Source organism: Drosophila nasuta, chromosome 3, assembly GCF_023558535.2.
Source record: "Drosophila nasuta strain 15112-1781.00 chromosome 3, ASM2355853v1, whole genome shotgun sequence".
Taxonomy (NCBI): Eukaryota; Metazoa; Arthropoda; class Insecta; order Diptera; family Drosophilidae; genus Drosophila; species Drosophila nasuta.
Window position 1 is genome coordinate 37,568,092 of NC_083457.1, and position 23,737 is coordinate 37,591,828.

Sequence of the window (23,737 nt, forward strand, 5' to 3'; positions counted from 1 at the left end):
GCTGACCGAAATAAAAGTTAAATTAAATAACAAATGAAAGGACATGTTTTCCAAAAAAGCACAATTATTTGTGCTTGTTGCTTTTTATTGGACTTATTATTAATCGCACATATCCAATTCGATTTTTATAGTTTACGCGTAAAATGATTTTTTTATTTTTTTGATGAAATAATGAACGCAACGAATATAATATGGATACATGCCTAATTACTCCGATGTCGTCATTATCAGTCAAACAAATGTTTTTTATTTTTTAATGTATGAATAGTATGAGAAATGGATGACTATATAGAGGGGGATTTCTATCATAAATTGTTATGCCTTACGTTACTGCTTAGTTCAATTTCGTGGCATGTGGCAATGCTACCAGTACGGTTGCATCCACATCTGTAGAAACGGCAACTGCTGTAGTAGGTGTTGCTGATGATGCGTTGGCGACCAGCAAAGAAACCAACATGTTGCACCACTGAAAGTGTTGTTGTAGTTATAAATTGGTAGATATGGATGAGTAGTTAGATGTGGAGTTGGAGGCGCAGTTGTTCCAAATGCACCGCCAAAAGCAGCCACTGGCGGCACTCAGCTACTGCCGTGATAATACAACTCATCTCAGTAAGGCGCATATCGACGTCCCGGAGGCGATGGACCACGCATGCCTCGCGACGAAATCATGCGCTCGTCGAAGGAGTCACGACTGAAGTCCTCATATCCATGCGGTGTTGGCGAGCTGCAGATAGGGAAAAATATATTAATATAATACCGAGCATCGAGTAAATCAATTAACTGTACTTACCCATAACGACTCATGCCATTGCTGCTCCGCGGCGGCGGCGGAGAACGACGACTGAATAGAGTATCATAGCCACGGGAAACGCTGCACGAACGCAGGCTGCCGCTCAACGGTGGGGGCAGCGGCATGGGCTCGCGACGTGATATTGGCGGCGGTGGGAAATCTCGCATACGCGATGTCTGATAGCGTCGCTCGTACATGTCACGTGAGTCCTCAAAGCGACGGTCATAATAATCATAGTCCTGTGAGAGTACAAAACGGAGAAAATTAGTATAATGAACGCGCTAAGATTATGTTTACTATTTTTACGAGAAAATTAATCTTTTAGCATTTTTTTTTTTCAATAATGTGATGTATTGAACACGACGGGTCGAATGAAAGATTAATAGTGTTCAGCTTTCAGTTAGATTCCAATGGAAAAATCTAAATATGTGTTGTTTTATGCCAAAATTGTCATTCGGAAGTCTCAGAAATACGATGAGCTTTCTAAAATTACTTGCAATAAATAAACACAAGCTGCAATTGCATCTTTAAAACGACCCGTTGAGTTGCCAACATGTATCTATGATTGATTTTTTAACTGCATTTACCCTAAAGCCGTCCATAATGCGATCACGCAGGAATGGCGGCGGCGGTGGTGGTGGCGGATACGGATCACGACTGTACATGCGATCTCTGTAGCCACCGGCACTGAGCGGTGGTGGCGGCTCGCGTCCACCAGTACCTGTCCAACGCGGACACTCTTTCGACCAATGACCGGAACGGCCGCAACGATAACACTGCTCCGGATCGCCCATGCCCGGCTTGGGCCGCACACGACTGGTTGAGACCTGCACCTTGAGTGGCTGGCCATCGACAACGCGACCGTTCAATTCCTTAATGGCATCCTGCACATCACCGACACAGTCCAAATGCACAAAACCATAGTTGCGCACAATGTCGCACTCGACGACGGTGCCGTATTTCTGAAACAATTCACGCACCTCGGGCGCACGCGTTTTGTCCGTTAGATTCCCAACGAAGATTTTCGTTGTCGGCGTATTTGGGGCGCGTCGACTCTTGGCGGCCTCGACCTTGATGGCGTTGTCATTGAGCACGTAACCGTTCAAGTTCTGTATGGCATCGCGACCCTGCTGCTCCGTTTCCATGTGCACAAACCCATAATTCTTCACCACATCGCATTCGACGACAGTACCGTATTTTTCGAATAGCGCCCGCAGTTCCGTTGCCTGCGTCTTCTCATCGAGATTACCGATGAACAACTTAAACGTGCCGGCTCCGGGCATCACGGCGACGGTTTCGGCTGCGGCGTCGTCCACGGTTCTTGCGTTATGATCAATTGCTTGGGCTTGAATATCTTGAGAGCGTACGCGATTTTTTCAAATTTCACGCGTTATTTGGACTTGATTATTCTTTTGTTTCGTTTTTTTTATTTGTGTGCTGCAACGCGTGAATAATAATATTAAAATCTATTTCCACACAATATACAAAACAAGATGGCGACGGGCGGCGACAGCGACGACGGCTATGCGAGACCGAAGTAATATACAGTAATGGCAAGACGGCGGTATATGTTTTTCAAATATTTATTGAGACTTCTTACCTGTGCTCTTCTTGTAAACCAACAAACAAAAAAATAATGCTGAATTAATTTTATTTTATGTTCGTTGAGCAGCTCAGCTTGCAAAACTAACTTTCTCACAAAATTTTCAGCAGAAAAATTATATCGTATGTGTATGCGTTGAAGCAAGCGTGTGGCCACAAATTGAACTTCAAAATCGACTAGTTTACATCGAAAAATACCGAAATATACTAATTGTGCAATAACTAGAGATAGCAACTATAGGAACTTTTTTTTAGACAAAAATATGGTTTATATAGATTGTAATAAGTGCATATCCTTAAAAAAATTACCTGAGCAAAATGAATTTAGTGCCTAATACTGCTTGCTTGCCGTTTATACGACGGCATATTCTTAGTATTTTAAACTTCGTATTCCTAAATAAAATCAATAATAAATATATATATTTAGCTTGGCTTTATTAAAAAAAATAAATAAAGAATGGCATATGCAACGATCTTGATTTTAACAAATAATATTGCAGCAACAACATATAATAGTTTCACCCATTCCACTAAATACTACTTAAAAATGAACCGAAAACAATTTTGTTGTTGACTATTTGAAGAATTCAAGCACGGTCACACTGATCGTTAGAAAAGCGCTGGATCAAAAGAGCGGGAAAGGTTCTTGTAATAATTATAAATAAAGTGGATCCATTATGGACACTCCAACGGGCAGTGGGCGGTCATCTGGCCGACCCACACGAATTGCCACTCCACGGCGCTCGGAGCGCAAGCGGCAACTGTTTCGTAGCCGTGTATCGTTGTTGGATCAAATCGAAGACGATAGCGATGTCGAGGATTCAATGCTGGGTTTGACGCCGCTAAAACCGCGACACCAGCGTGAAAATTGCGTTGCTAACAAGCAACAACAAATAAATGTGCGAAAATTATTTCCCACTACGCAGGATAAGATAGTGATCATCGATAGCAGCAGCAGTGTAAACAGTTCGCCCGAAACGAATAAGGAAAACAAAAGGTCACAGAGGACGACACGTGGCTCGAGCACCATAGCTTGCACGGATGAACAGTTGCCGCATTTATTTACAGCCAACATGTGCATCAACAGTAGCATTAGTCCGCGATCATCGAAATCTCGTGGTGATATCAATACCGACAGTGATGGAGATCGCAAAGCCACAGAAAGTGAGCTTCGTACGTCAGCAGCTGCAACGACATCTGAATCCTCGCCAGGCACAGACTCAACGTCGCCGGAGAGCAAGCTGCGCAAGTTAGAAAAGGAGTGCATACCCACAGGTGCATTTTATTCCAATGTCAAGTCCCGGGCAGCTTTACGCATTGCACAGGGCAAAACAACAAGTTTGCGTCTACAGGGAACTGGCAACGGGAGGTCGGCTAGTCGACGATCAAAGAATATTTCGCCCAACTCGCGCAAAACTCCAGGCATTAACAAGGGTGTGATGCACAAAATTAAGAAGCGCCCCCGCCCAGTGCCAACTGTTTTGGATGACATTCTGGGCACTCTGCGCAACGAGAAATTGCGAGAACTTATCACCACCAAACGAGAGGAGCGAGCACGCGTAGAGCACGTACACGAGATTCTGCGTAGTGCCAAGGATCCCATTAAAATGGCCAAACCGTTGAGCGCCATCAGCGAAGGTGACGCTAACAATAATAATAATCATAACAACAATCTGTCTGCATTGGATTTCTCCGATTTTACGGATGATGAAGAACTAAATGAAGCAAGTTCATCAATAGAGACGGAACCCGTCATTCCACTTATACGGCCTGTTGATATACCTCCACCACTGACCACATCACCCAAGTCATCTGAGGTTGCGAGCTTGAGCAAACGCAAGTTCTTCAAGTCGGGAAGACGCAGCAGTACTTGCATGGAGGTGCGCATCACCGACCACATACGCGCCAGCGTCAATCAGGGCAAGATCATGTTGGTGGAGGCGCCGCCGGTGAAAAAGCAACGTCGCGTCCATGTGCGTTCGGCCACAATCTTTTCCGCGGAGCAGGCTACCGTGGATGCCATACTGCGTAATCTTGATGATACTGTAGTAGATGAGATTGTGGAGTCAAGCCCAGCGGCAGCTGCAGTTACACTTGTACCAGAAGAGCCAGAGCTTCTGATTGAGGCAACAATACCAATACAGGATCCAGCAAACGATCCATATTTCAAGTATCGCTCGCAATTACCTTACAAAACTTCGGATGCTGCTACCATGGAACAACAGGCGCTGCTGCTCGAGTTTCTCATCAGCAACAACATCTGTACGGACAAGAACTTTGAGATATTTATCGCTGATCCCGACAATCACAAGGATGAAGCGACGCGCATTGTCGATCAGCTGTACATGGTAATTAATGCAGAGATGCAGGAGCTGGATCAACCAGCAGCCAGTGTTGAAACAACTGCACTGCCAAAATACACGGAAACTGAACCAGGTGCGCAGCAGAAAACAACGGAAGGGGAAATGGAAACCGAAAGTGTAGAGTCAACAGCTATCATAGAACCATCAGGTAAATTGTTTCCAATTTTTACACAACGTTTGCAACCTTTGCCACAAAAGTCGACGCGTCGCAAGTTCAATGCGAGTGCCACACGATTGACAGCTGCTGCCAGTGGCGCTGGACAATATCAAATTGATGCAGGACAAAAAGCATTTGGAGCGCGACAGTGTCAGCAGTGTGGCTTAGTCTATACCGTCCATGAGCCAGAGGAGGAGCAGCTCCATCGTGAATATCACAACGCGGTGCATGTAATGCGCTTTAAAGGTTGGATCGATGAGGACATTGTGGCCGTCTATCCGGAATGGGGTGCTGATGGACGAATTATACGCATCACTGAACAAGCGCCAGCTGCGCGTCTGCAACGACTCTGCGAACTCGTTAAGGTGGTAGACAAAGAGCTGGGCTTTGCCTCGTACATTGTACCAAAGACTTTTGTTGCTTTCTTTGCTGTGCGCAAACAACAAATTGTCGGACTTTGCTTGGTGCAGCCATTAGAAAAGGCAAATCGCTTTATACAAGTCGATGGCGTTGACTACTTCAGCGAGGAGACATTCGATTCGAGGTGAGTGAACATTGGGAGAGACACTAAACATGCATTAAAACTTCCTTAACTGACATTACAGCTGCGGAGTATCCAGGATTTGGGTGTCGCCATTGCATCGACGTCGGAGAATCGCAAGCCTTCTGTTGCAGGCTGTCCAATTGCACACGGTGCGAGGCTGTGAAATATCCCGTGATAAAATTGCATTTAGCACCCCGACAGACGATGGACGTGCTCTTGCCAGACATTTTACCCAGAATAACAATTTTCTGGCCTATGACCAGTGAACGGAGTTTTGCCAGTTAAATTTGTTTTGCAGTAAATTACAATATTTGTTGCTTTTAAGTTATTAGGCGCGATTATGTTTTGAGCCAATATGTTATATTAAATATGTCTTCAATTAGAGTTTGGTTTGAATATCATTATTAAGCGTTTGGTTTGGATACCCCTTAAATTATGCAGTAGAGACTCGCTTTCTCTTTTGTGTATTTGTAGAACAGATAGTATTGGACCGCTAACAATTTAAACGTCCTAGTAATCTTAGCATTTAGTTTTGTGCGTATAATATATAAATATAAAATACAGGCATACATGCGCACACAATAATTAAATTATGTAAGCAACAGAAATATAATTATTAAAAAAAAAACCGCCCAAAAGTAGGCAAATGTATGATTATGTAGATATTTAAATTAATTTTATTTTAGAAACAATTATACATTTTTAAAACGCAAGCAAAAAAAGTTTTTATCAATGATTTTAAATAAACAACTCAAAATAAACAGAAAAAAAACAATCTAAGCTTGGACTTTTTAAGATCAATGTAACCAAGCTGATAACCGTGGAGAGGGTATTTTTTTGGTATATTTATCGAAATCAAGCTGTATATTTAGAAACTCAGCTTGAGGTCACACTGTTTTGAGCCAGGCTTTGGGCGTTGTATTATTTTATTTTGGTAACAACGATATAAGCAATTAAATAAATGTGTAGTTTTAAATGCATGTAAAGTGCTCTGTTTTAACATTAAAGTGATACAAATGTGAATTGCATTTCGCTCTCATTAAACGCAAATGGTAAGCTTAAGAAAAGTTAAGTTACAAAACGTGAGTCAAGAATGCAACGCCGCCGTTGACGACGCCACGCCCAATAAATGTGATTGAAGTTTGTTAGGGTTGAAAACGGATAACGCGTCACCATCAAGCGTTTTTCTTATTGTTTACTTTTGGTTGCAGACAATAATACGACGTTGCAAGAACAGCAAGTGCCTAATTGAGAAAGATAATATTAAGTCCAGTGACTGACTCAATTAGTCAACGGCACATTTATCCACTTCACTGTCATTCAATTAATCGTGGGGGACTATGTCCACAATCGAAGACGAGCGCAAAGCGTATGAGAACAATCCATATTTCACTGGACACATTTACGGCAGTTATACGCCGTTTTATGTGACTATTTCCATTTGCACCGTCGTACTTGGCTCGATAATTCTATTAAATATTATCTTGGGCTGCTGCTCCAAGCATCGGAAATATTGGCAAGACAGGCACACGGGCAACCGCTGGTTGGTTTCCATTTGGTCCTCGACACCCCACAAGCAATCACCTCTAGACTTCACAGAGTTGAAAGACGCCTCTTACTTTGATCGTTTCCATGTAAGTTTTGATAACAATTGTCTTCTAATATATGTATATAAATTTACAAATTGTTTTACTTCGTTTTTGTAGCCCACAACGCATCAGCAAGTGTTCCCCGACGAAGTTGTAATAAACGTCGACGATTTGGAGCCCATACATCAGTCTCATCCACAACATCAACGCCCACCACGCCCTGAGGGTCGCACATTGCACCAACAGCGTCAACGCGACGAATATCTTGAGCTGCAGAAGCGCGAGAGCGACATCTAAAAGACATCATGGCATTATATTTTCTATCACCGGCCGTTGCTGCACTGGCACTGTTCGTCATTGGCGTCATCATCGTCATGTTGCGTTGGGGTCCGCGACTCTGCGGACTGCGCCATCATGCGCTACCAGACAACCATGATTTGCGAGAAAGGACCTACGAGCATGAGATTAGCTATGCCTAGTCTACTGCCCTAACAAAATGCCAGCACAGCAATGCAGCGAATTATTTTTAATAAACATTTCCGTCAACAAACTAACCATAATAATAAGCATATATTTTGATTCCCATACTAACAAACTATATTCTATACATATAATTCAATTCGTCCATCTATTTAATCATGTAGTACAAAGTGCCGAAAACATTTAGTTATTGATTATTATTGCATATCATACCTTGACAGAGCGAAAAAAATTTAATATGTGCCTTTTTAGATCGAAGCTCATTAAGAAACATATTCCGTCCAAGTGTCTTCTAGCATAAGCATTTTACAATAATCGACAAATACCCTTTTGGTAAACGTCGTGAGCAGAAACCCTAAATGAAATAGTTATTACAAATATATTTATATTTTGCGAGCCCAATAAAATAATTTTGTAACTATGCAAACTCTATACACTTGTATTTTTAAAAACTTGTATATCATTTTGTCCAATAAAAACACGTTTTAAATAAACATATTTGTGAAGTTTTTATTTATTCTAAACAAATGTTTTCATTTTGTCTTTGGCAATGCAAATTTCTGAGAGTATTTGGTATTTCTTCTCAATGGTTAGTAAATCAGAAGCACCCGGACCAGCAATGAAATCATAAGAACTCATTGATGGAAACTTGATGTCTTCCATCAGTTCGGTGATGAACTGCATTCTTTTCTCTTGCTCGCGCTGATTTCTGATCTTTTCTTCGTTTTCCTTGTTTTTATTTTCGTCCTTCTCAAATGCAGCAGTGAGGGATGGCAACACACAATTTTCCTTTATATCCTCTTCAACTTCTTTAGTATTAGTCATCTTTTCTTCGTTTTTATTTGAATCTTTTTCGTCATTACTTGCCTTCACGTTGTTTTTATTTTCGTCCTTCTCAAATGCAGCAGTGAGGGATGGCAACACACAATTTTCCTTTATATCCTCTTGTTCAGTATTAGTCATAGTTAGTTTTAAACCATGCACATTGCAATAATGTTCAATTACTTTAAAACGAATCTTTTCTTCCACCCACCCATTAAAAGTGCGAATAAATAATAAGAACTTATCGGAACTAAGATCAAAGACAGCAGCAGTGTTAATAAACAAAGATGGGTTGCCCGTAAATTTCTAAAAATAATTTGCAGTTAATTTGATATATCTAAAATCAATTATGGAATACCAACCATTTTAATAGAGTGAATCAACTCTATATCCTCAATTTGGTGGGCATATTCAAACAAATCTATTGTTGTATCCGGATCCAAACCTTTGGACGCTCTTTTCTTTAGTGTATTCAAGCATTTTATGGTCATGTTAGGGATCATAAATTTCTTGCTCAAGTATATTAACGACTGTATCGTATCTAATTTGTAGGTATCTAGTTTCTGATTGTCATGCCAATACAAATACGAAAGGAACTTTTGAAAATCCGTTCCCGATACATCGTCCAATACAATATTGTCGGCCAATTTAGACTCCTCAAAATCGCCCTCAAACATGCGCTCAAATACCGGAGAGACACTGTAAATATAATTACATTATTTTGGATTGTTGTCTTAACAATTTAATACTTGCCTCATAAGCACAAGTTTATGACACTTTAACACGATCTTCTCGCCTTCATCACCATAAACAACAAAGCTGCAATCGGACAAATGTCCACTTTTCAGCAAATATTCCATGCGCTGTTGCGGCCTAAAAATAAAAAATTATACTATATTCGTACATCCTTAAGCATACATATGAACTTTGTATAAACATACTTCTGATCCTGCCAGTTTTTTTCGATGTTTTCCATTGTAGACAAATCTGCAATTTGCGTATCACAAAGCTTCAAATAAAATTGCGGATGTAGTGCTGCAAAACAACAAAAAAAAGCTCGAATATGAATTACACAGGCTGTGCAGGCAGATTCTCGCCAGACTAACCGTATGGGTTCTAATTAAAATTGTACGAAAAATGATTTATTTCCGTGCTTAAAATATTTTATTTCGGAGTTAGGAGATTTCTTTTTGAATTGTATACTTAAAATAGCTTACTGCTTTCGAATAATTTTCTTATTCGTATATTCTTATGGTCACACTAGCATGTGGTAACGGTCACTCTGTGCAAACAGCTGCTTGCTGTGGTCGCTGTTTTTGCCGATGTTGTTGTTGTTGTAGTACCATTCTCAATATTAAATTAGCCAGCTACATGCTGCTGTTGTTCTCGCAATGATTTTACTAATTGTAAACATTTGTGTTGGCTTCGTGATCGCTCAACTGCCGTCTACTGTCTACTCAGCTGCAGCCATCAGCGAGTGTCCCTCACGCAGCGTGTCACAGGTACGCAGTGAAGTGGAAGCAGCGGCCGAAATATCTTTACTCTTTTACTACGTGTCGTGGTCGAGCGATGCCAGACAGGCGCGTTTAGTCTATGACGGCGTGGCGCATTATTACAAGGACTATGCAGCGTTTGGTGCCATCGATTGCTGGCACTTGCAGTGCAATTGCACACGTACTCATCAGCAGCTGCCCGGTATGGCGGTCAATGGTGGCTATCCAGACAAGTGGCCCACATTAATTGTGAATTATGGGCGACAGTTGCGATTGCAGTATCAGGGTGCTTGGCACTTTGAGGATCTAACGCGATTCATGAACAATCTCATCCAGCCCATTGATCGTGTCCACAGCACTGCTGAGCTAGGGGCCCTTTGGAAGATCTCGGACGCCGTTGTGCTCGCCCTACTCGACTCTGCCGATGGCTTGGCCTACAAACGATTTGTCGCAACGGCGCTGCATTGGCTGGAATTCGATCCCGAGCGTAATGTCCGCTTTGCCGTCACCTTTGGACCCAGTGCCAAGCAGATGTTTAAAGTGCAGCGAGTGGCTCTGCCGCAATTGGTGGTCATCGATAATCGTCATGGACTACACAGTTACAATGACACAAACAGCTGGCTGCCCTCGGACATTTTACATTGGTTGCGGCCCAAAGTCAATCCGCTGCTGGCCGCCGGCTATGGCACACCAGTGAAGATTGCGATGAAGGCACGACACATGCCCGTCCTGGCCATGGGAATTCGCATGCAGCAACAGTCACAGCAGCATCCGTCGTCGGCTATTCCTCTGGTCATGGGTCATGAGGAACTGTTTGGCAAGGAGAATGTGGACTGCGAGCAGTACTGGCAACAAGATCACTCAACGGGCGAAGAGACTCAGCTGCCAATGCCACGTCAGCTGTCTACGGATAGTTGTCAGCTACCAATCTCGCCAGTAGGTTGCAGCGTATTGATCAATTATTATCGGCTCAACGCGTACCTCAATTATCTGTGGTCCCAGTATAGTTATCAAAGCCATGTGGAGGCGGAGGCTCGTCAACTACTGGCACTGCATACACGTTGCCGTTGTCTGGCCCACACACATGCTCAGCACAGTACGCCGGCTGTGAAGATTGGCATTGCCAAACTGGTGAACAAGTACAGTCACCTGATGTGGCAGCATTCGACGGAGCAGCCAGCTCAGAATCGATCACTGGTCGTAGTGCTCTTTGACGCAACGAAATATCGTGATTTTCTACATCAGTTGGGCATAAGCGATCAACAACAGCAGCCAAGCAAACGCGACGCTACTGGTGGAGTACAGGTGTTCATTGTGGATGCAGCAAGAGAAGCACTGCATGTGATGCCACAGCATCAATCCTTTTCTTACGTGGCACTGAAGGAGTTTATCAAGCAGTTTTATGCACGGCAATTGCCGCGCGTTCAAAAGAATGCCATGTTGCCAACAATAGCATTGCCTCAAGCATCGTACATAGAAAGCTATAATCGGCAATTGTTGCTTCAGGCCCTGCACCGATCTAACACCACGAATGTTGTGCTGATGCATCGTCCAGACTGTGCGCTGTCCGCCGTAATGTCTCAGGCCCTAATGCAAGTGTCCGCCTTGCTGCGAAGTCCTGATCTGCACTTCATACGTTTCGATAATCAGGCGAATGATTTGCCCTGGGAACTATCGATGCCATCGACACCAGCTCTGCTTGTCTTTCCGCAAGCTCGCTCAACGGAAAGTGTTGTATTTCCTTCGGACGTTCGAGCAGATACTGCAAATATTATGTCCTTCATTCTAGCGCAGTTGGAGCCGGAGCAGCAATTGCGGCTTGTATTAGCCAGTTGTCGTCGAAGAATGCGACATGCTCGCAGTTGTTTGGACTTCGCTGGCAAACTGGTACTCCAGCATGTCAGCCAATATCTCAGATACTGGGAAGTATTTGTGAAGGAACGTGACGTGATTTTATCGCAGCTGAAGCAATTCAATGAAATGCACTTGGCAATCGAAAGTAGCATAAAGTTATAGTTCTTGATATTACTGGTTAGTTTAGGTAGCATTTAAATAATTGTATGTATATTGGATACATTGGCTACGAAGAAAGTAAAAGTAATGTTGATCCCTCATAAGCTAGTTTAAGCTATTAGTAAATTTTTGAATTAACAAAAGTTCTATATTTTTGTTTTGATTATTTTTCAAATGTTATTTTGGAGGTTTTGCAAGGTCAGCTAGCTTTACGATGGGTTCCCCAATTTTAAAATTTGTAGCTGTTAATTTGGCAATTATTCAACACTAATTTTAGCAAGTGATGAGCAGTGTGACCAGGAAGTCTGCAAAATTGAAATGCCTAAGATTGACTTTATTGTTTGCCATTGTTGTTGTTTGCCAAAAATTGTCTCTTAAAATGTCAAAAAGTTCCGGCAAATTAAATATTATTAACCGAAATACATATGAAGACTTCAAAAGCGCAGATGGACAAAGAGAACTAAAGACATTGCGCAGTGCCAAGTACAAGAAGAAGCACAAGAAAGAGGAGCAATGCTCGTTATTCGACTTTGTTATTGTGCCCCGAAAGCAACAAAAAAGTGTAAACAAAAACAAAAAGAAACGACCCAATTTGATCATAGCCCGAAATTCTTTCACTTTCCAATCAAAACGTAAAGGAAAGACGCGTTTACATCCGAAAATTCGGATAACCCGCTTAAAACGAATCATTCGAAACTTTCGCAAATTAAAGCAAACTATAAATCAGGATAATGTTGTGGATCACTTAGAGGAGAAATTCGGAGGGATGTTTATTGAACAGCCTACTAAAGAATTAGACAACAGTTTGTCGATTCAATTAGATTTGTTATCACATGCAACAGAGCCAACGGAAACATCGCTTAACAATGCGATGTCAGCAACTCATCAAATACATTCCCGTAGATTTAGAAGGTAATGTACTAGTAATTAGTCTTGCTTCTTCATCATACTAACTTTTTTATTCAAATATAGTTACTGTGATAACTGCACTACAAAGCGCCTCAAAGAGTTGACAACTCAGTTGCTTAACGACTTGGATCGGTTTCAAAAACGTGCTTACGCCAATAACGAAATAAAGGCACGTGCGCATCCTCGGCTTGTGGTCGGTTTTCGAGAGGCGCAATCAAGACTGCGCATCAATAAAGTTAAATTGCTGATCCTGGCGCCCGACTGTGAGATATGCCCTGCAGCCGGTGAGTTAGTTTACTGATTTGTTTGATATTTTCTGTTAATCATTATAGTTAAAATTATTACAAACTTGAAATTATGGCTCGCAATAAGTGTTTCATTCTACTTTTGTTATAATTATTTTATTATTTCAAGATTTAATAAATATTCCCTGTTCTATATTACCCAGGTGGTCTGGACGACACGATAACTGAGCTGAAGTCCCTGTGTCAGCAACAACGTGTGCCTTATTGCTTCTCCCTAATGCGACGAGAATTGGCTTATGCTCTGCATAAACGGGCACAAATCTCCTGCGTGGCAATTTTGGACTACGACGGTGTTAATGAGACCTTCAAGCAAGTGGTCCATGAGGTGAATGAGGCACGCCAGCAGTACAAAGAGTTGACTGCAACTGCAAAGTGATGTTTTTGTTTATTTTTTGCGTGTTTTACAGAGAGAATTTCATGAATTTCAAGTGCATCAAAAAGGTGCATATAAATTCGTAAAAATTACAGTTAAATCTCAATTAATATGTGGGCGACATCATTGTGGTTGTGACCATATCATACAGCGTAGAGCTTTCGTTGTCCATTTCAGTTGCAGCGCCCACAAACCCGGCTGTGTCATTGAAGCTATTAAACGACTGAATGGCATCCTTAGCCTGCTGGGCAGCCAAATTGAATTGAATGAGGATAATGAGATAGCTGGTGATGCCACCACTAACGCCATACAATGTTTCCATGTCCAGGGTGAAGAAACCGCAGGCAGAAAAGTCTACCGAATGATTGAGTAGCTTCAGCGACAAATGATTCACAATCTCGTATAGCAAATTATCATCCGCGACCACGCCGCACTTGTGCAAACTTATTCCAGTTCGCTTCGAGGCCAATGATGTCTTCCAGCTGAGATAAATCAAGTAAATGCACTTGCCCGACGTGTACACCAAGACAATGACAGTGATAAAGGGATTCTTGGCCGATCGAAATAGCGAGGGTATCGATTGAAACTGCGTGGCGCAATAGAGGAAATATAGCTGAGCCGTAAAGATGAGGAAACCATAGGCCATCAGTGATAGAATGGGATAACTCCATAAGCCATTCATTGCTTTGCCAATCTCACAGATTTCGTCGTGTACCTGACACAGATTGTTCAACTTCTCCTCCACCTTGGTTGCATTGCTCAATTCGCTCTCGTGTGCCATATTAATCATGGGATTTGTGTTCATCCGTTGTGGTTTGTATGGCGTTGGAATCGATTCCCCAAATGAGTTCATCGAATGGGCAACTAAAAAAATAATTAAATGCAATTAATAAGAAAAATTGTAATGCAACATTTCCACTCACTTGGTGCAACTTTATTTCGATTTTTGCTGCCAGAGCCGCGTAGGGAGCCCACATCAATGCCGCCCAACTCTTTATACAAATACTCCAGATTGCTATCGTATTGTGGTGGTGGTGATGATTGTGGGGGATGGTCAGTCGTTCGATTGCCAACTGTCGCTGTCGTTGCATCATTGCCACTCAGCCATGTCTTGTACTTTTCATGCTCCATCACAAGATCCTCTAGGGTGGCGTTGATTGCCTCAAAACGTTCTTTGAGGGCATACAACGATACGGCGAACCAGATCTTGTCTAGCGTATTGATGAATGTCGGAACAGCTGAGACAATCCACAACAGCGACAGCCACTGCGTATAATCGACGAGATTAATATAGGTGGCCACAAGGATGGATATCTCAAAAATAAATGTCATAATCAGCATGATGCGAATGCGTTTCGCAATGCAACTATTGTCAAGTAAGCATTCCTCGCGATAAAGACGTTCGTCTACTACACGAATCCGTTCGTAGAGCTCACCCAATTGTCCTTGATTGAACAGTGCAGTAAGCTGATCGGTGGCCATCATAATCAGGCCAATGTAGGTCAAAAACAAGCCAATAACAAATGTCAAAGTACCTAATATTGTGCGAATTTTACATTAAATCTATTTGAAGTTATGAATTCAAGTTTATTCTCACTCTGTGATGCCTTGAGGGTGCGGTCTTCTTCGCCAAAGGAATAGATAAGCAGATTGTAAAGAACGACGTAAACACTCAAAACCCCAAGCATATAAAACATGCCATTGCGCGACTTTTCCAGCATATTCTTGTGTCGAAACTTGTCCAGATCCTGCGGCAATACGCCCACAATTTTCGATATGAAAAACAGTTGTTGGAATTGCAACAGCAACGGCTGCACCAATGGTGTCGGTTGAGACATCCTTTACGTTGGCCGGAACTCGCTTAAATGATAAATTAACTGCGCACCATCGAGTCAAGTTCAACGAGCACTTTGCCTAATTAAATTGGTTGGTTTGTTGGCTACATGCTTGATTAAAGTGCCTCGCAAATCGATACAATCAGACGCCAGCAATCATTAAATGCCCCACTAGCCTTGTTTTGAATGCATAACAATTTACTTTAGTGAAGAGAATATTAATTTTATTGAATCATCTTCAATGTGGTTTAATTACTCTACACAATAAATATTGAAACTGCAACCTAAAATAAGTTCAACAAAAGAACGTAGACGATACACACATATACATGATACGTTGACTGGACTAATTTATATAATATACAATGTTACCGAATATCTAAGATTGTTGGGAGGAAATTTATTGGATGTTAAAAATTTGATTTGCAAGCTTGAAAGCTTAATTCAAATATGAATTTTTATATTTCTTGTGTGATGTAATTTGAATCCAAAATTCAACCATGGCCTTTTGTGTTTCATATTTCCAAATTTAAACCTAAACAAATATTAGATATATGTCGAAAAATCCATCCAGCATTTTACTTCCTCTTGCGACGATCGGCTTGTTTTTGCTCCTCCTGAAAGTGAGAATTGTTTTCAGATATGTTCATCATAATATATTTGTACTTAAAAGGCAATAATTATAATTTCACAAATAGCAAGCAACATATTTTGACTTAAATTTTCATAAACCTGGAAATAAATATACTTCCTCCAAACATAGAAAAAAATGTGCGTGCTGTATTATAGAGGACTTTTTGTGAAAGTATACTTATTCCCCTGGTATATATGAAAAAATTGGTAAACCCATTGAAAACGGCATACCGTTGACTTGATGGCAAAAAGCTTAAGCTAAGTTAATTGTTTGCTTAATAGTTCAAGGCCGTTCAAGGTTATTGTTATTATTCATTGATTGCTTCGATTGTGACAACTGTTCTCTCAGAGCTAATATTAAACCATAAAACTCTTGAGCTGTAAAACAGGCTGCCTTAAATGGCTACGAACACTCGAGTTGCCCTACTGGAACATACCTTTTGTGTTAGAATAATTAACAATCGGCGGAACATGCTGAGAACGTCGAAGAAGAGATCCAATGCATGTTGAACCACGTCGCGGTTACCCAAACGACATTTCTCCACAATGTTCTGGGTGTCGTATACAATAAACGCGGCCATGACAAAAACGCCAACATACAATTGAGTCTGTAAAATAAACAGGTCAAAGATATGCCAAAAAATATGATAATCAGAGCCACTTACAATCTGAACAAAGTATGACTTAAATATCATGTTGAAGAGACTCAGCAACGCCATGCAATTGATGACGCTGACCAGCATGCCACCCAGATACAAATATTTGCCCTGTTCAGCCAAAAGAGCGGCCAACGATAGCGATGCAAAGGTCACGAATGTTCCGGTGAGTGCAGTCAAAATAATAGCCGGATTAATGCTAACAATGTATCCTAATAGTGGACCAAGCGTTTGACCCGAGCAAAAGCCAAAAGCGTACAGCATTCCCAAGCGTGTGTAATAGTTCTTGCCATCATCTCTATAGAAATGCAGACCTAGAACCAGCACCAAGGATGCAATTGCCGCCAGCATCCCAAGATCAATGTAATTCTTCATTTGAAGTAGGGCACCGCCTGCCGCAGCAGCGGTTGTGCTTGCCAGCACCATGTACACTTTGGACAGGTGCTGACGTATGTACGGCTCACTGGGGGAAGTAAAAGAGAATAGCATGTCGATTACGTTCAAGGATTATTGATTTAGTACGACCAACTGTTGATGTGGCTCAATACCAAAACAACACGTCAGCTCGCTTCATCATGAGTGCAGCTGATGCAAATTCCACACATCAGTGCTATGACTTTGCGTCCAACTCGTGTGTACTTTGTGACCCAATCTTATTATGTGTGCATACTCACTATCGGTCGCCGATGCCATTGACGAATCGTTGAAAACGATCGTTTAAGTTTTGAGCTGTATCCACCATACTGTTATCCTTATTTGCGCACTTGAATACTATTTGTAAAGCTGCTTATTTTTTGTTGATCGAACGGAGGAGTTATAAATGTGAACTGTGACTATCTGCTCTTTGTTAATTTAACTGATTGATTTTACGACGTTTACTACGTTCTCTGTGTATATTTCATCACCTTCTTTCTTTTTGGCTTCTTCTGGAAGTCATCAGGTTTGCCATCAGCTGTTCGTCGCTATCAAAAGCTAATTGGTATACACACGATAGGAGGAATGGCTGTCACAAACTTGTTGTTGATTCACGAAACATGCATTAGTACGTTATTAGATTTATTGTGCGCATGCCTAAATACATATATAAAATCGACTTAAAGTTGCTAGCATAAGAATATTTTTGCCTTTTTAGAAACTTTTGCCAAAGCGTTGTCTGGAGTTACGCGCTGTCAAAGCTGCCTGTTATAAAACTCCGATAATTTCGATTGTTTGTATAAGGCATCATCGTAATTCCATCTCTTAATAATTATCGGCGCGCAAATTGCCTTCAGTTTGAAATTGATTACCATAGAATACTGTTTGAAGATTTCGTAGCTATTAACGATACCCTCTCACTATATATTTGTTTGTTGTTTTTATTATTTTATTGCATGTCATTTACGTAAAAAACGTGTTAAATAGTAATCTTCAATTAAATAAGAATGTAAGTAAATTTATAAACAATAATTGAAAGTATAAATAGTAAAAATTACGTATGGTCTTAATACGTGTGACATAAATGCGATTATCTAAATGTTGTTATGATTTTTATCAACAAACAAGACGCGCACTTATTAGCTAGATTTTCACAAAAATATGTTTGTAAAACTTTACCTGTATTTTGCATGATTAACAGTATATTTGTATGTTGAGTTTCTCTCAAAAATCACAGTTCAATTTGTATAAGACAGACTTGGTTTGTTTACAAGTAGTAGCCAACCAATAAGCTCATAATACTGCGTGTTAGATCAGACCTAAGAAAATTACAAATATATACTATGTAAATGTCGAAAACTATTAATTACACAAATGTCATCGGGATTAGTATAACAATTTACAAATGTTTTGAGTACATTGTATAAATAAAAATAAAAAAGGATAAGAATAAATAAATTCGATAATAGCAGCAACTACATAAAAGGTTGATCGCGATCAAATTCTACGATAAATGCTGATAAGGACTTTGTTTTGTTATTCGTAAAAATATTAAGTCTTAATTACGTGACATTCATTCTCATTCACACCATTCATATATATACATCGTATTCATAAATTGCTATAGATTCATTTTGTCTCTATACTACTTATCCATTTAGATAAGATCAGTCAATAATTAAAACTATGAAAATATCTTTCACTCACGCGCACAGTAAACTTGACTTAAATGTAGGTAAATAAAATCAATTTTAAATAAATGCATGTATAAGAGTTTACAAAAAAAGAATATCTTTCAATACATTTGCGATTATTACGATTGATTTGGCCTCATTTGGCAAAAGCTTTAAAGTTTTGCAAAGAGATGCAAGTGTTATTTGTAACAATATTATTTAAAATAAATGCGTTGTAGTTGTACAATTTAATTATATAATTTCATAAGCTATGTTGTTTTGTTCTTATAAAGTACAAGGAGACACACAACGCAGAATAGTTCGAGTATTTAGTTTTTTTTTTGAACAATTTTTTTTTTGTTTTTTCATATATATATGTTTTTTATTAAATAAACCGAAATATTAAAGTACAATAATATTGAAATTCTGCGGGGTAGACGACGATTCTGGAGCTCAATTTGTCTGTAGCTGCTGTCCATCCACGCTTTGTTTCGTTGTCCCGCGTTGAAGCGTTCAACCGACTGCACGAAGTTGTAGTGGGGATCATGAAGATAAGGTGAATTGATGGTGTGGGCGTGGCAGTTCGTCATCCAATTGAGTTGCTGGATTTGTTTTCCTTGTTCAACATTTCGGCTTACTTTAGTACGTCTAGGAGAAACTATGTTATGCCATACTCATATCCTACGTATTGGTAATGTTAGATACAAATCAAAATTTGTTAAATTTGTTGTGTCGGGCTTTCCAGCTTGTGGCATTTGCTGCATTATTATGTGTTAATAAGAGTGTCTAGGAGGTGTTTTTATGTGTGTGTGTGTGTAGGTATATAGTTTGTTACTTTTGCTATCGCTTTTCGAGCAATCAATGCCTTGAACGATGCTCCTCACGTCTATCCCGATCACGTTCGCGCTCACGCTCACGGTCTCGATCCCGATCACGTCGCTCCCGATCCGATGAACGATAGCGTTCCCGTTCCTCGTAGTATCGCTTTGATGAGGCTGCTTCCGTTGTTTCGGCAACAACTGGCTCCGGGGACTTACGTGGTCGTGCGGATCGGCTGCTGCTATTAAAATAAATAATAGTTAGTTTCACACACTTCGCAATTAACCAAATGCAATTTACCTATCGTCCCTATAATGATCCGGCGCCTGCCGCTCACGCTCACGACTGCGTGAACGTTCTCGGTAACTATTCCAAGGAAGCAAACACATTTAGTTAATAATAAGAATTCAAATCTAATTCTAATATATACATATAATATAATTCAACTTACCCTCCATCACGTTCACGCTCACGATCGCGATCACGTTCTCGTTCACGTGAGCGCTCACGATAACGTGAAGTTGACCGTTCCCGACGCTGCCGGCTGCGATGGGAACGATCTCGTGAGCGCGAACGCTCGCGACGATTATAGCTCTTGGCTTCGATGCCATGCAGCGTGTCCTGCAGCGAACTTATCAAAATCTTACAGCGCTCATCGTGCGCAACTTTGGATTGCTTAATCAACGAAATGGCAGTAACCAGCGTCTCGATGGCGCTCGAATATTCGCCAGCTGCAGCATCCGAAACAGCTCTAGGAGATGCATATACAAAATTACAAATAAATCAACAGAGTTGGAATTAGGACACTTACCTGGCAATTGCCGAGCTGCTGACCGTGCGATTTCTGCTCATAACCTCTTCGAATTCCACCTCCGTTAGCTGCGGACCCATTTGCTGTGGATCAGGGAATGCTCCCGGTGGCTTGCCTTGTGGTGGACCTGGCCAAGGATTGCGTGGCCCGCCCTGTTGTGCAAAGTGAGGCGGTGGTCCGTGCTGTGGTGGCATATTCATGCCTGGCTGTGGTCCGGGCTGACCATGCGGTGGTCCTCCCATACCCGGATGCGGTGGTGGACCGCCGGGTTGATTGAAGAATGCTGGATTCACATGAGGTGCAGGTGCGCCATGTGGTCCACCCAAGCCGGGTGGTGGTCCCGGACCCATTTGAGGACGTGGCGGGCCCTGCATATGCGGTGGAAAGCCTCCATGCATTGGTGGACGGCGCCAATCAGGACCGGGTCCTGGTCCACGTACTGGCATACCCATTGGACCTCCTTGGAACTGGAAATAAAAGAAATCACAAGACACATATAGCTTAATGACTACAGCTTAATAGTTACAACTTGACACTGGATTAGGGATGCAACTGTGCCAGTTACGATTATTGATTATTGCAGCCTCTTCGAGAATGTTGATGGTGATGTAGTTGGTGCAAGTGTTGGTGGTGTGTGTTGGGGGATGTTACAATTACAGTCATGTGCAGTTATTTAAATGTTCTGAATACAATTAATCACTTAGTTAACTTAATAAGGTTAGTTCGGTATCTTTTTCTTTTTTTCATTTTTTTTTTTGTTTCAGGTTCGTTCGTATACTGTATTATAATTAGATATTTTATAGTTATTATAGATAGAATATGCATATATACATATATATTGTTGGCTTATTTAATTGTTAGAAATATACCCTATCTACCCGTTGATGGGTAGGCATGGATATATTAGTTAAATGAAAACTCACCGGCATGCGTGGTGGTCCAGAGTTGGGTCCCACCTGCGGCACTTGCGACATGTGGGGCCTGTATTGACCAGGCGGCATGTTGGGATTCATTCGTGGCGCATGGCCTGGCGGTACGCCTTGTGGCACGCCGGGATGGGGCGGCATTGGGCCACCACCCTGCTTATTCCCATAGATGACACCGGTCTGGCTGACCACGTTCTGGTTGACCGTACGCGGCTGTTGGTTGCATTACATTAGAGTTACACGTATGTTTTTGTTGTATTCAGGTAGGATCGATCATCATCATCATAACAAAATGCCGCACATTTACAAAATACAAAATGATCATCAATAAAAACAAATTGAGGTCTTCATATACTAACTAAAACTGTCTAAAACAATTGATCTAAAGTATACTAAATAATACTAACGATAAAGTATAGAACTTAGATATAAAGATACAAAAGAAAAATACACTATGAATATAAAAAAAAACTTCTAGTAAAAATTGCTCTGAAATTTTGTTTTTATTAAACCAAAACATATTTGATTGCACTTAAAACCATAAATAACAAGATTAACAGTCTTAAAATCGATTTTTGCTCTCTTAAATACCAAAATATGCACACTGTCAAATTATTGATCTGGCTAAGTTTGAAAGTTCACATATTTTAGCATTTAAACATAAACTGTTTATAACTTTACACAGTCTGCTCAGAATATGTTACAAAATAAAAAGGAACAACAATATCCTAATAAAATAAATAATTATATGTGGCTAACAATTATAAAAATTACATATATAAAAGTTATGCAATTAATTGTCGCATATTTGCGGTACATTTAATTTTGCGACCAATTATTTGACTTGTGTGTGTATCAAAAATTTTGCATTCAGAACAATTTCAATGAGAAAAGTTAAATAACAAATGTAAATGGCGTTTGTTAATAGGCTTTTTATATTTGCGAGCGCGAAACAATCCCAACAAACTCAAGAACTTATTTGTGTTATGTTTTGTTTGGTAACACTCGTGTTCTAAACGGGCAATCGCAAACAAAGTTATAACTTATGGTCATAATATAAACAACAGCAGCAGTAAAAAAAAAATGGAATGCAAGAGACCCAAATAATAAATGTTAAATCAAAAGAAAACTCACCTGCATGCGTGGTGGTCCGGAGTTGGGTCCCACCTGCGGCACTTGCGACATATGCGGTCGATACTGACCAGGCGGTATGTTGGGATTCATTCGCGGCGTATGCCCTGGCGGCACTCCTTGCGGTGCACCAGGATGTGGTGGCATGGGACCGCCCATATTTGGTGGCGGCACTGGACGTGTCTTCTGCAGACTCTCGAATTGTGTGAGCGCCTGCTTGCTCGGATAGGTGACCACCACAGTCTGGCCATGCATCTCCTTTTTTGGGCAATTGGTCGAGCACGGTGCGTAGACTGGGCTCGGAGCCGAGCGATATAACGCTGAAGCCTTTCGATTGACCATTCGCACGATTCTCAAAAAATTTCACTTCTTGCAGATCGTTGACGCCAATGTCTCGCAATGCATTCGAGATGTCCTGATCCGTGGTCCACCAGGTCAGATTGCCCACATACAGCTGATAGCGGCGATTCATCGTTGGAGTTTGACTACCACTACCCTGATGGTAAACTCCATTGGGTCCAACGCCACCCGATGATCCGTCGACGCTGCCTGGGCCGGAGGTGCCTTCTCCGGTCGGAGTCCCGCCACCGCCACCGCCGCTCGAAGCTACGGGTTCAGTTGGTCCGCCGATGTCATCGTACAAATCGACCCCATCACCACCGAATTCATCCTTAAAAAGATCGAGCATGTGTTCGTGTATTTGTATTTGTATATCGATATTTTGAAAATATCAACAATGTTATTTAATAATTATACCGCAGAGTACACACATACATAGGCATGAAGAACATACATTAGTGTACTTAGCATTGTAGTTGTGACACTTACCTGCGCTTGCCCGGCGAAATCTTTGTCCAAATCCTCAGCATACAAGTCCAGCACCACGCCGTCGGCCATGGTTGCGTGAGCTATAAATTCACCAAATCTAATTCAAAGCACACGCGACCAACTTATTTATTTAGCGGTGCACACTTTATTTTTCACTTTTAGTCACACACACGCACACACGCTCACAATCTCAAGCCGCTCGTAGCTCGTACAGTTAAGCAAGCAGGGCCAAGCCACCGGCAAGCGGCAAACGTACAATTGCAAGTAGCGACCGTTGTTGACAATTATTGTTAATTATTATTGTTATGTGTATATGCGTTATATACATATATTTTATATTTACATTATAAACAACACGGCGTTTCTTGTGTTGCGAAAAAATTTTCTGCAGCTACAGCTAAAATGGCGGAGGTGTGCAGAGTGACCGTACAGAAAATGCAGATAAATACTAAAGAGCGCGGGGCTCGATGCGCATTGTACATCAATGCAACTCTGATAAAATTATTCAGTTTAAATAATTGAAAAATTAAAATCGATACCCACATGTCCAAAAATTTATATTATTAATTTA

The 23,737-nt window shown here is 41.1% G+C and overlaps 10 protein-coding genes across 12 annotated transcripts; 5 read left to right on the top strand and 5 right to left on the bottom strand.

Annotated features, from left to right (window-relative positions):
* Nucleotides 1–46: 46 nt before the first annotated feature.
* Nucleotides 47–2,540, bottom strand: LOC132794306 (RNA-binding protein lark). 2 transcript variants are annotated; one of them, XM_060804663.1, is made up of 4 exons: nt 2,391–2,540; nt 1,378–2,227; nt 791–1,029; nt 47–724 (listed from the first exon to the last, which is right to left on the bottom strand). In XM_060804663.1, exons 2-4 carry the CDS (start codon nt 2,071–2,073, stop codon nt 607–609), a joined length of 1,053 nt encoding a protein of 350 aa, XP_060660646.1. In that variant the 5' UTR covers nt 2,074–2,227; nt 2,391–2,540; the 3' UTR covers nt 47–606. The 2 variants fall into 2 exon arrangements, with proteins under 2 accessions (XP_060660646.1, XP_060660645.1); XM_060804662.1 differs by having other exon boundaries at nt 1,378–2,312.
* Nucleotides 2,541–2,975: 435 nt separating this feature from the next.
* LOC132794303 (N-acetyltransferase eco) lies at nt 2,976–6,104 on the top strand. Its single transcript, XM_060804654.1, has 2 exons — nt 2,976–5,456; nt 5,518–6,104. The coding sequence occupies exons 1-2, from the start codon at nt 3,070–3,072 to the stop codon at nt 5,720–5,722; spliced, it is 2,592 nt and encodes an 863-aa protein (XP_060660637.1). The 5' UTR covers nt 2,976–3,069; the 3' UTR covers nt 5,723–6,104.
* Nucleotides 6,105–6,343: 239 nt separating this feature from the next.
* LOC132788523 (uncharacterized) lies at nt 6,344–7,342 on the top strand. The gene is made up of 3 exons (XM_060795981.1): nt 6,344–6,508; nt 6,668–7,090; nt 7,163–7,342. The coding sequence occupies exons 2-3, from the start codon at nt 6,797–6,799 to the stop codon at nt 7,340–7,342; spliced, it is 474 nt and encodes a 157-aa protein (XP_060651964.1). The 5' UTR covers nt 6,344–6,508; nt 6,668–6,796.
* Nucleotides 7,343–7,350: 8 nt separating this feature from the next.
* Nucleotides 7,351–8,019, top strand: LOC132788524 (uncharacterized). The gene has a single exon (XM_060795982.1). The coding sequence runs from the start codon at nt 7,351–7,353 to the stop codon at nt 7,522–7,524; it is 174 nt and encodes a 57-aa protein (XP_060651965.1). The 3' UTR covers nt 7,525–8,019.
* LOC132788519 (kelch-like protein 40) lies at nt 8,015–9,561 on the bottom strand. The gene is made up of 5 exons (XM_060795978.1): nt 9,454–9,561; nt 9,289–9,382; nt 9,101–9,220; nt 8,710–9,046; nt 8,015–8,653 (listed from the first exon to the last, which is right to left on the bottom strand). The coding sequence occupies exons 2-5, from the start codon at nt 9,321–9,323 to the stop codon at nt 8,045–8,047; spliced, it is 1,101 nt and encodes a 366-aa protein (XP_060651961.1). The 5' UTR covers nt 9,324–9,382; nt 9,454–9,561; the 3' UTR covers nt 8,015–8,044.
* Nucleotides 9,562–9,649: 88 nt separating this feature from the next.
* On the top strand, nt 9,650–11,978 carry LOC132788517 (uncharacterized). The gene has a single exon (XM_060795976.1). It carries the CDS (start codon nt 9,739–9,741, stop codon nt 11,854–11,856), a length of 2,118 nt encoding a protein of 705 aa, XP_060651959.1. The 5' UTR covers nt 9,650–9,738; the 3' UTR covers nt 11,857–11,978.
* A 117-nt stretch (nt 11,979–12,095) lies between these two features.
* LOC132788520 (selenocysteine insertion sequence-binding protein 2) lies at nt 12,096–15,306 on the top strand. Its single transcript, XM_060795979.1, has 3 exons — nt 12,096–12,765; nt 12,826–13,046; nt 13,211–15,306. Exons 1-3 carry the CDS (start codon nt 12,137–12,139, stop codon nt 13,441–13,443), a joined length of 1,083 nt encoding a protein of 360 aa, XP_060651962.1. The 5' UTR covers nt 12,096–12,136; the 3' UTR covers nt 13,444–15,306.
* Nucleotides 13,547–15,278, bottom strand: LOC132788518 (gustatory receptor for bitter taste 66a). Its single transcript, XM_060795977.1, has 3 exons — nt 15,038–15,278; nt 14,364–14,975; nt 13,547–14,304 (listed from the first exon to the last, which is right to left on the bottom strand). Exons 1-3 carry the CDS (start codon nt 15,276–15,278, stop codon nt 13,547–13,549), a joined length of 1,611 nt encoding a protein of 536 aa, XP_060651960.1.
* Nucleotides 15,307–15,655: 349 nt separating the features above from the next.
* Nucleotides 15,656–17,475, bottom strand: LOC132788521 (bax inhibitor 1). Of its 2 annotated transcripts, XR_009632635.1 has the most exons (5): nt 17,239–17,475; nt 16,574–17,027; nt 16,346–16,516; nt 16,140–16,286; nt 15,656–15,892 (listed from the first exon to the last, which is right to left on the bottom strand). XR_009632635.1 is itself a non-coding variant. In XM_060795980.1 (4 exons), the coding sequence occupies exons 1-4, from the start codon at nt 17,304–17,306 to the stop codon at nt 15,854–15,856; spliced, it is 732 nt and encodes a 243-aa protein (XP_060651963.1). In that variant the 5' UTR covers nt 17,307–17,475; the 3' UTR covers nt 15,656–15,853. The 2 variants fall into 2 exon arrangements, 1 of the variants encoding a protein (XP_060651963.1); XM_060795980.1 differs by lacking the exon at nt 16,140–16,286.
* A 1,488-nt stretch (nt 17,476–18,963) lies between these two features.
* Nucleotides 18,964–23,588, bottom strand: LOC132789456 (cleavage and polyadenylation specificity factor subunit 6). Its single transcript, XM_060797483.1, is given in 8 exon segments — nt 18,964–19,711; nt 19,771–19,836; nt 19,922–20,221; nt 20,282–20,748; nt 21,205–21,420; nt 22,342–22,605; nt 22,607–23,008; nt 23,167–23,588. Coding segments are annotated over 8 exon segments (1,986 nt in total). The 5' UTR covers nt 23,236–23,588; the 3' UTR covers nt 18,964–19,509.
* Between the last annotated feature and the right edge of the window lie 149 nt (nt 23,589–23,737).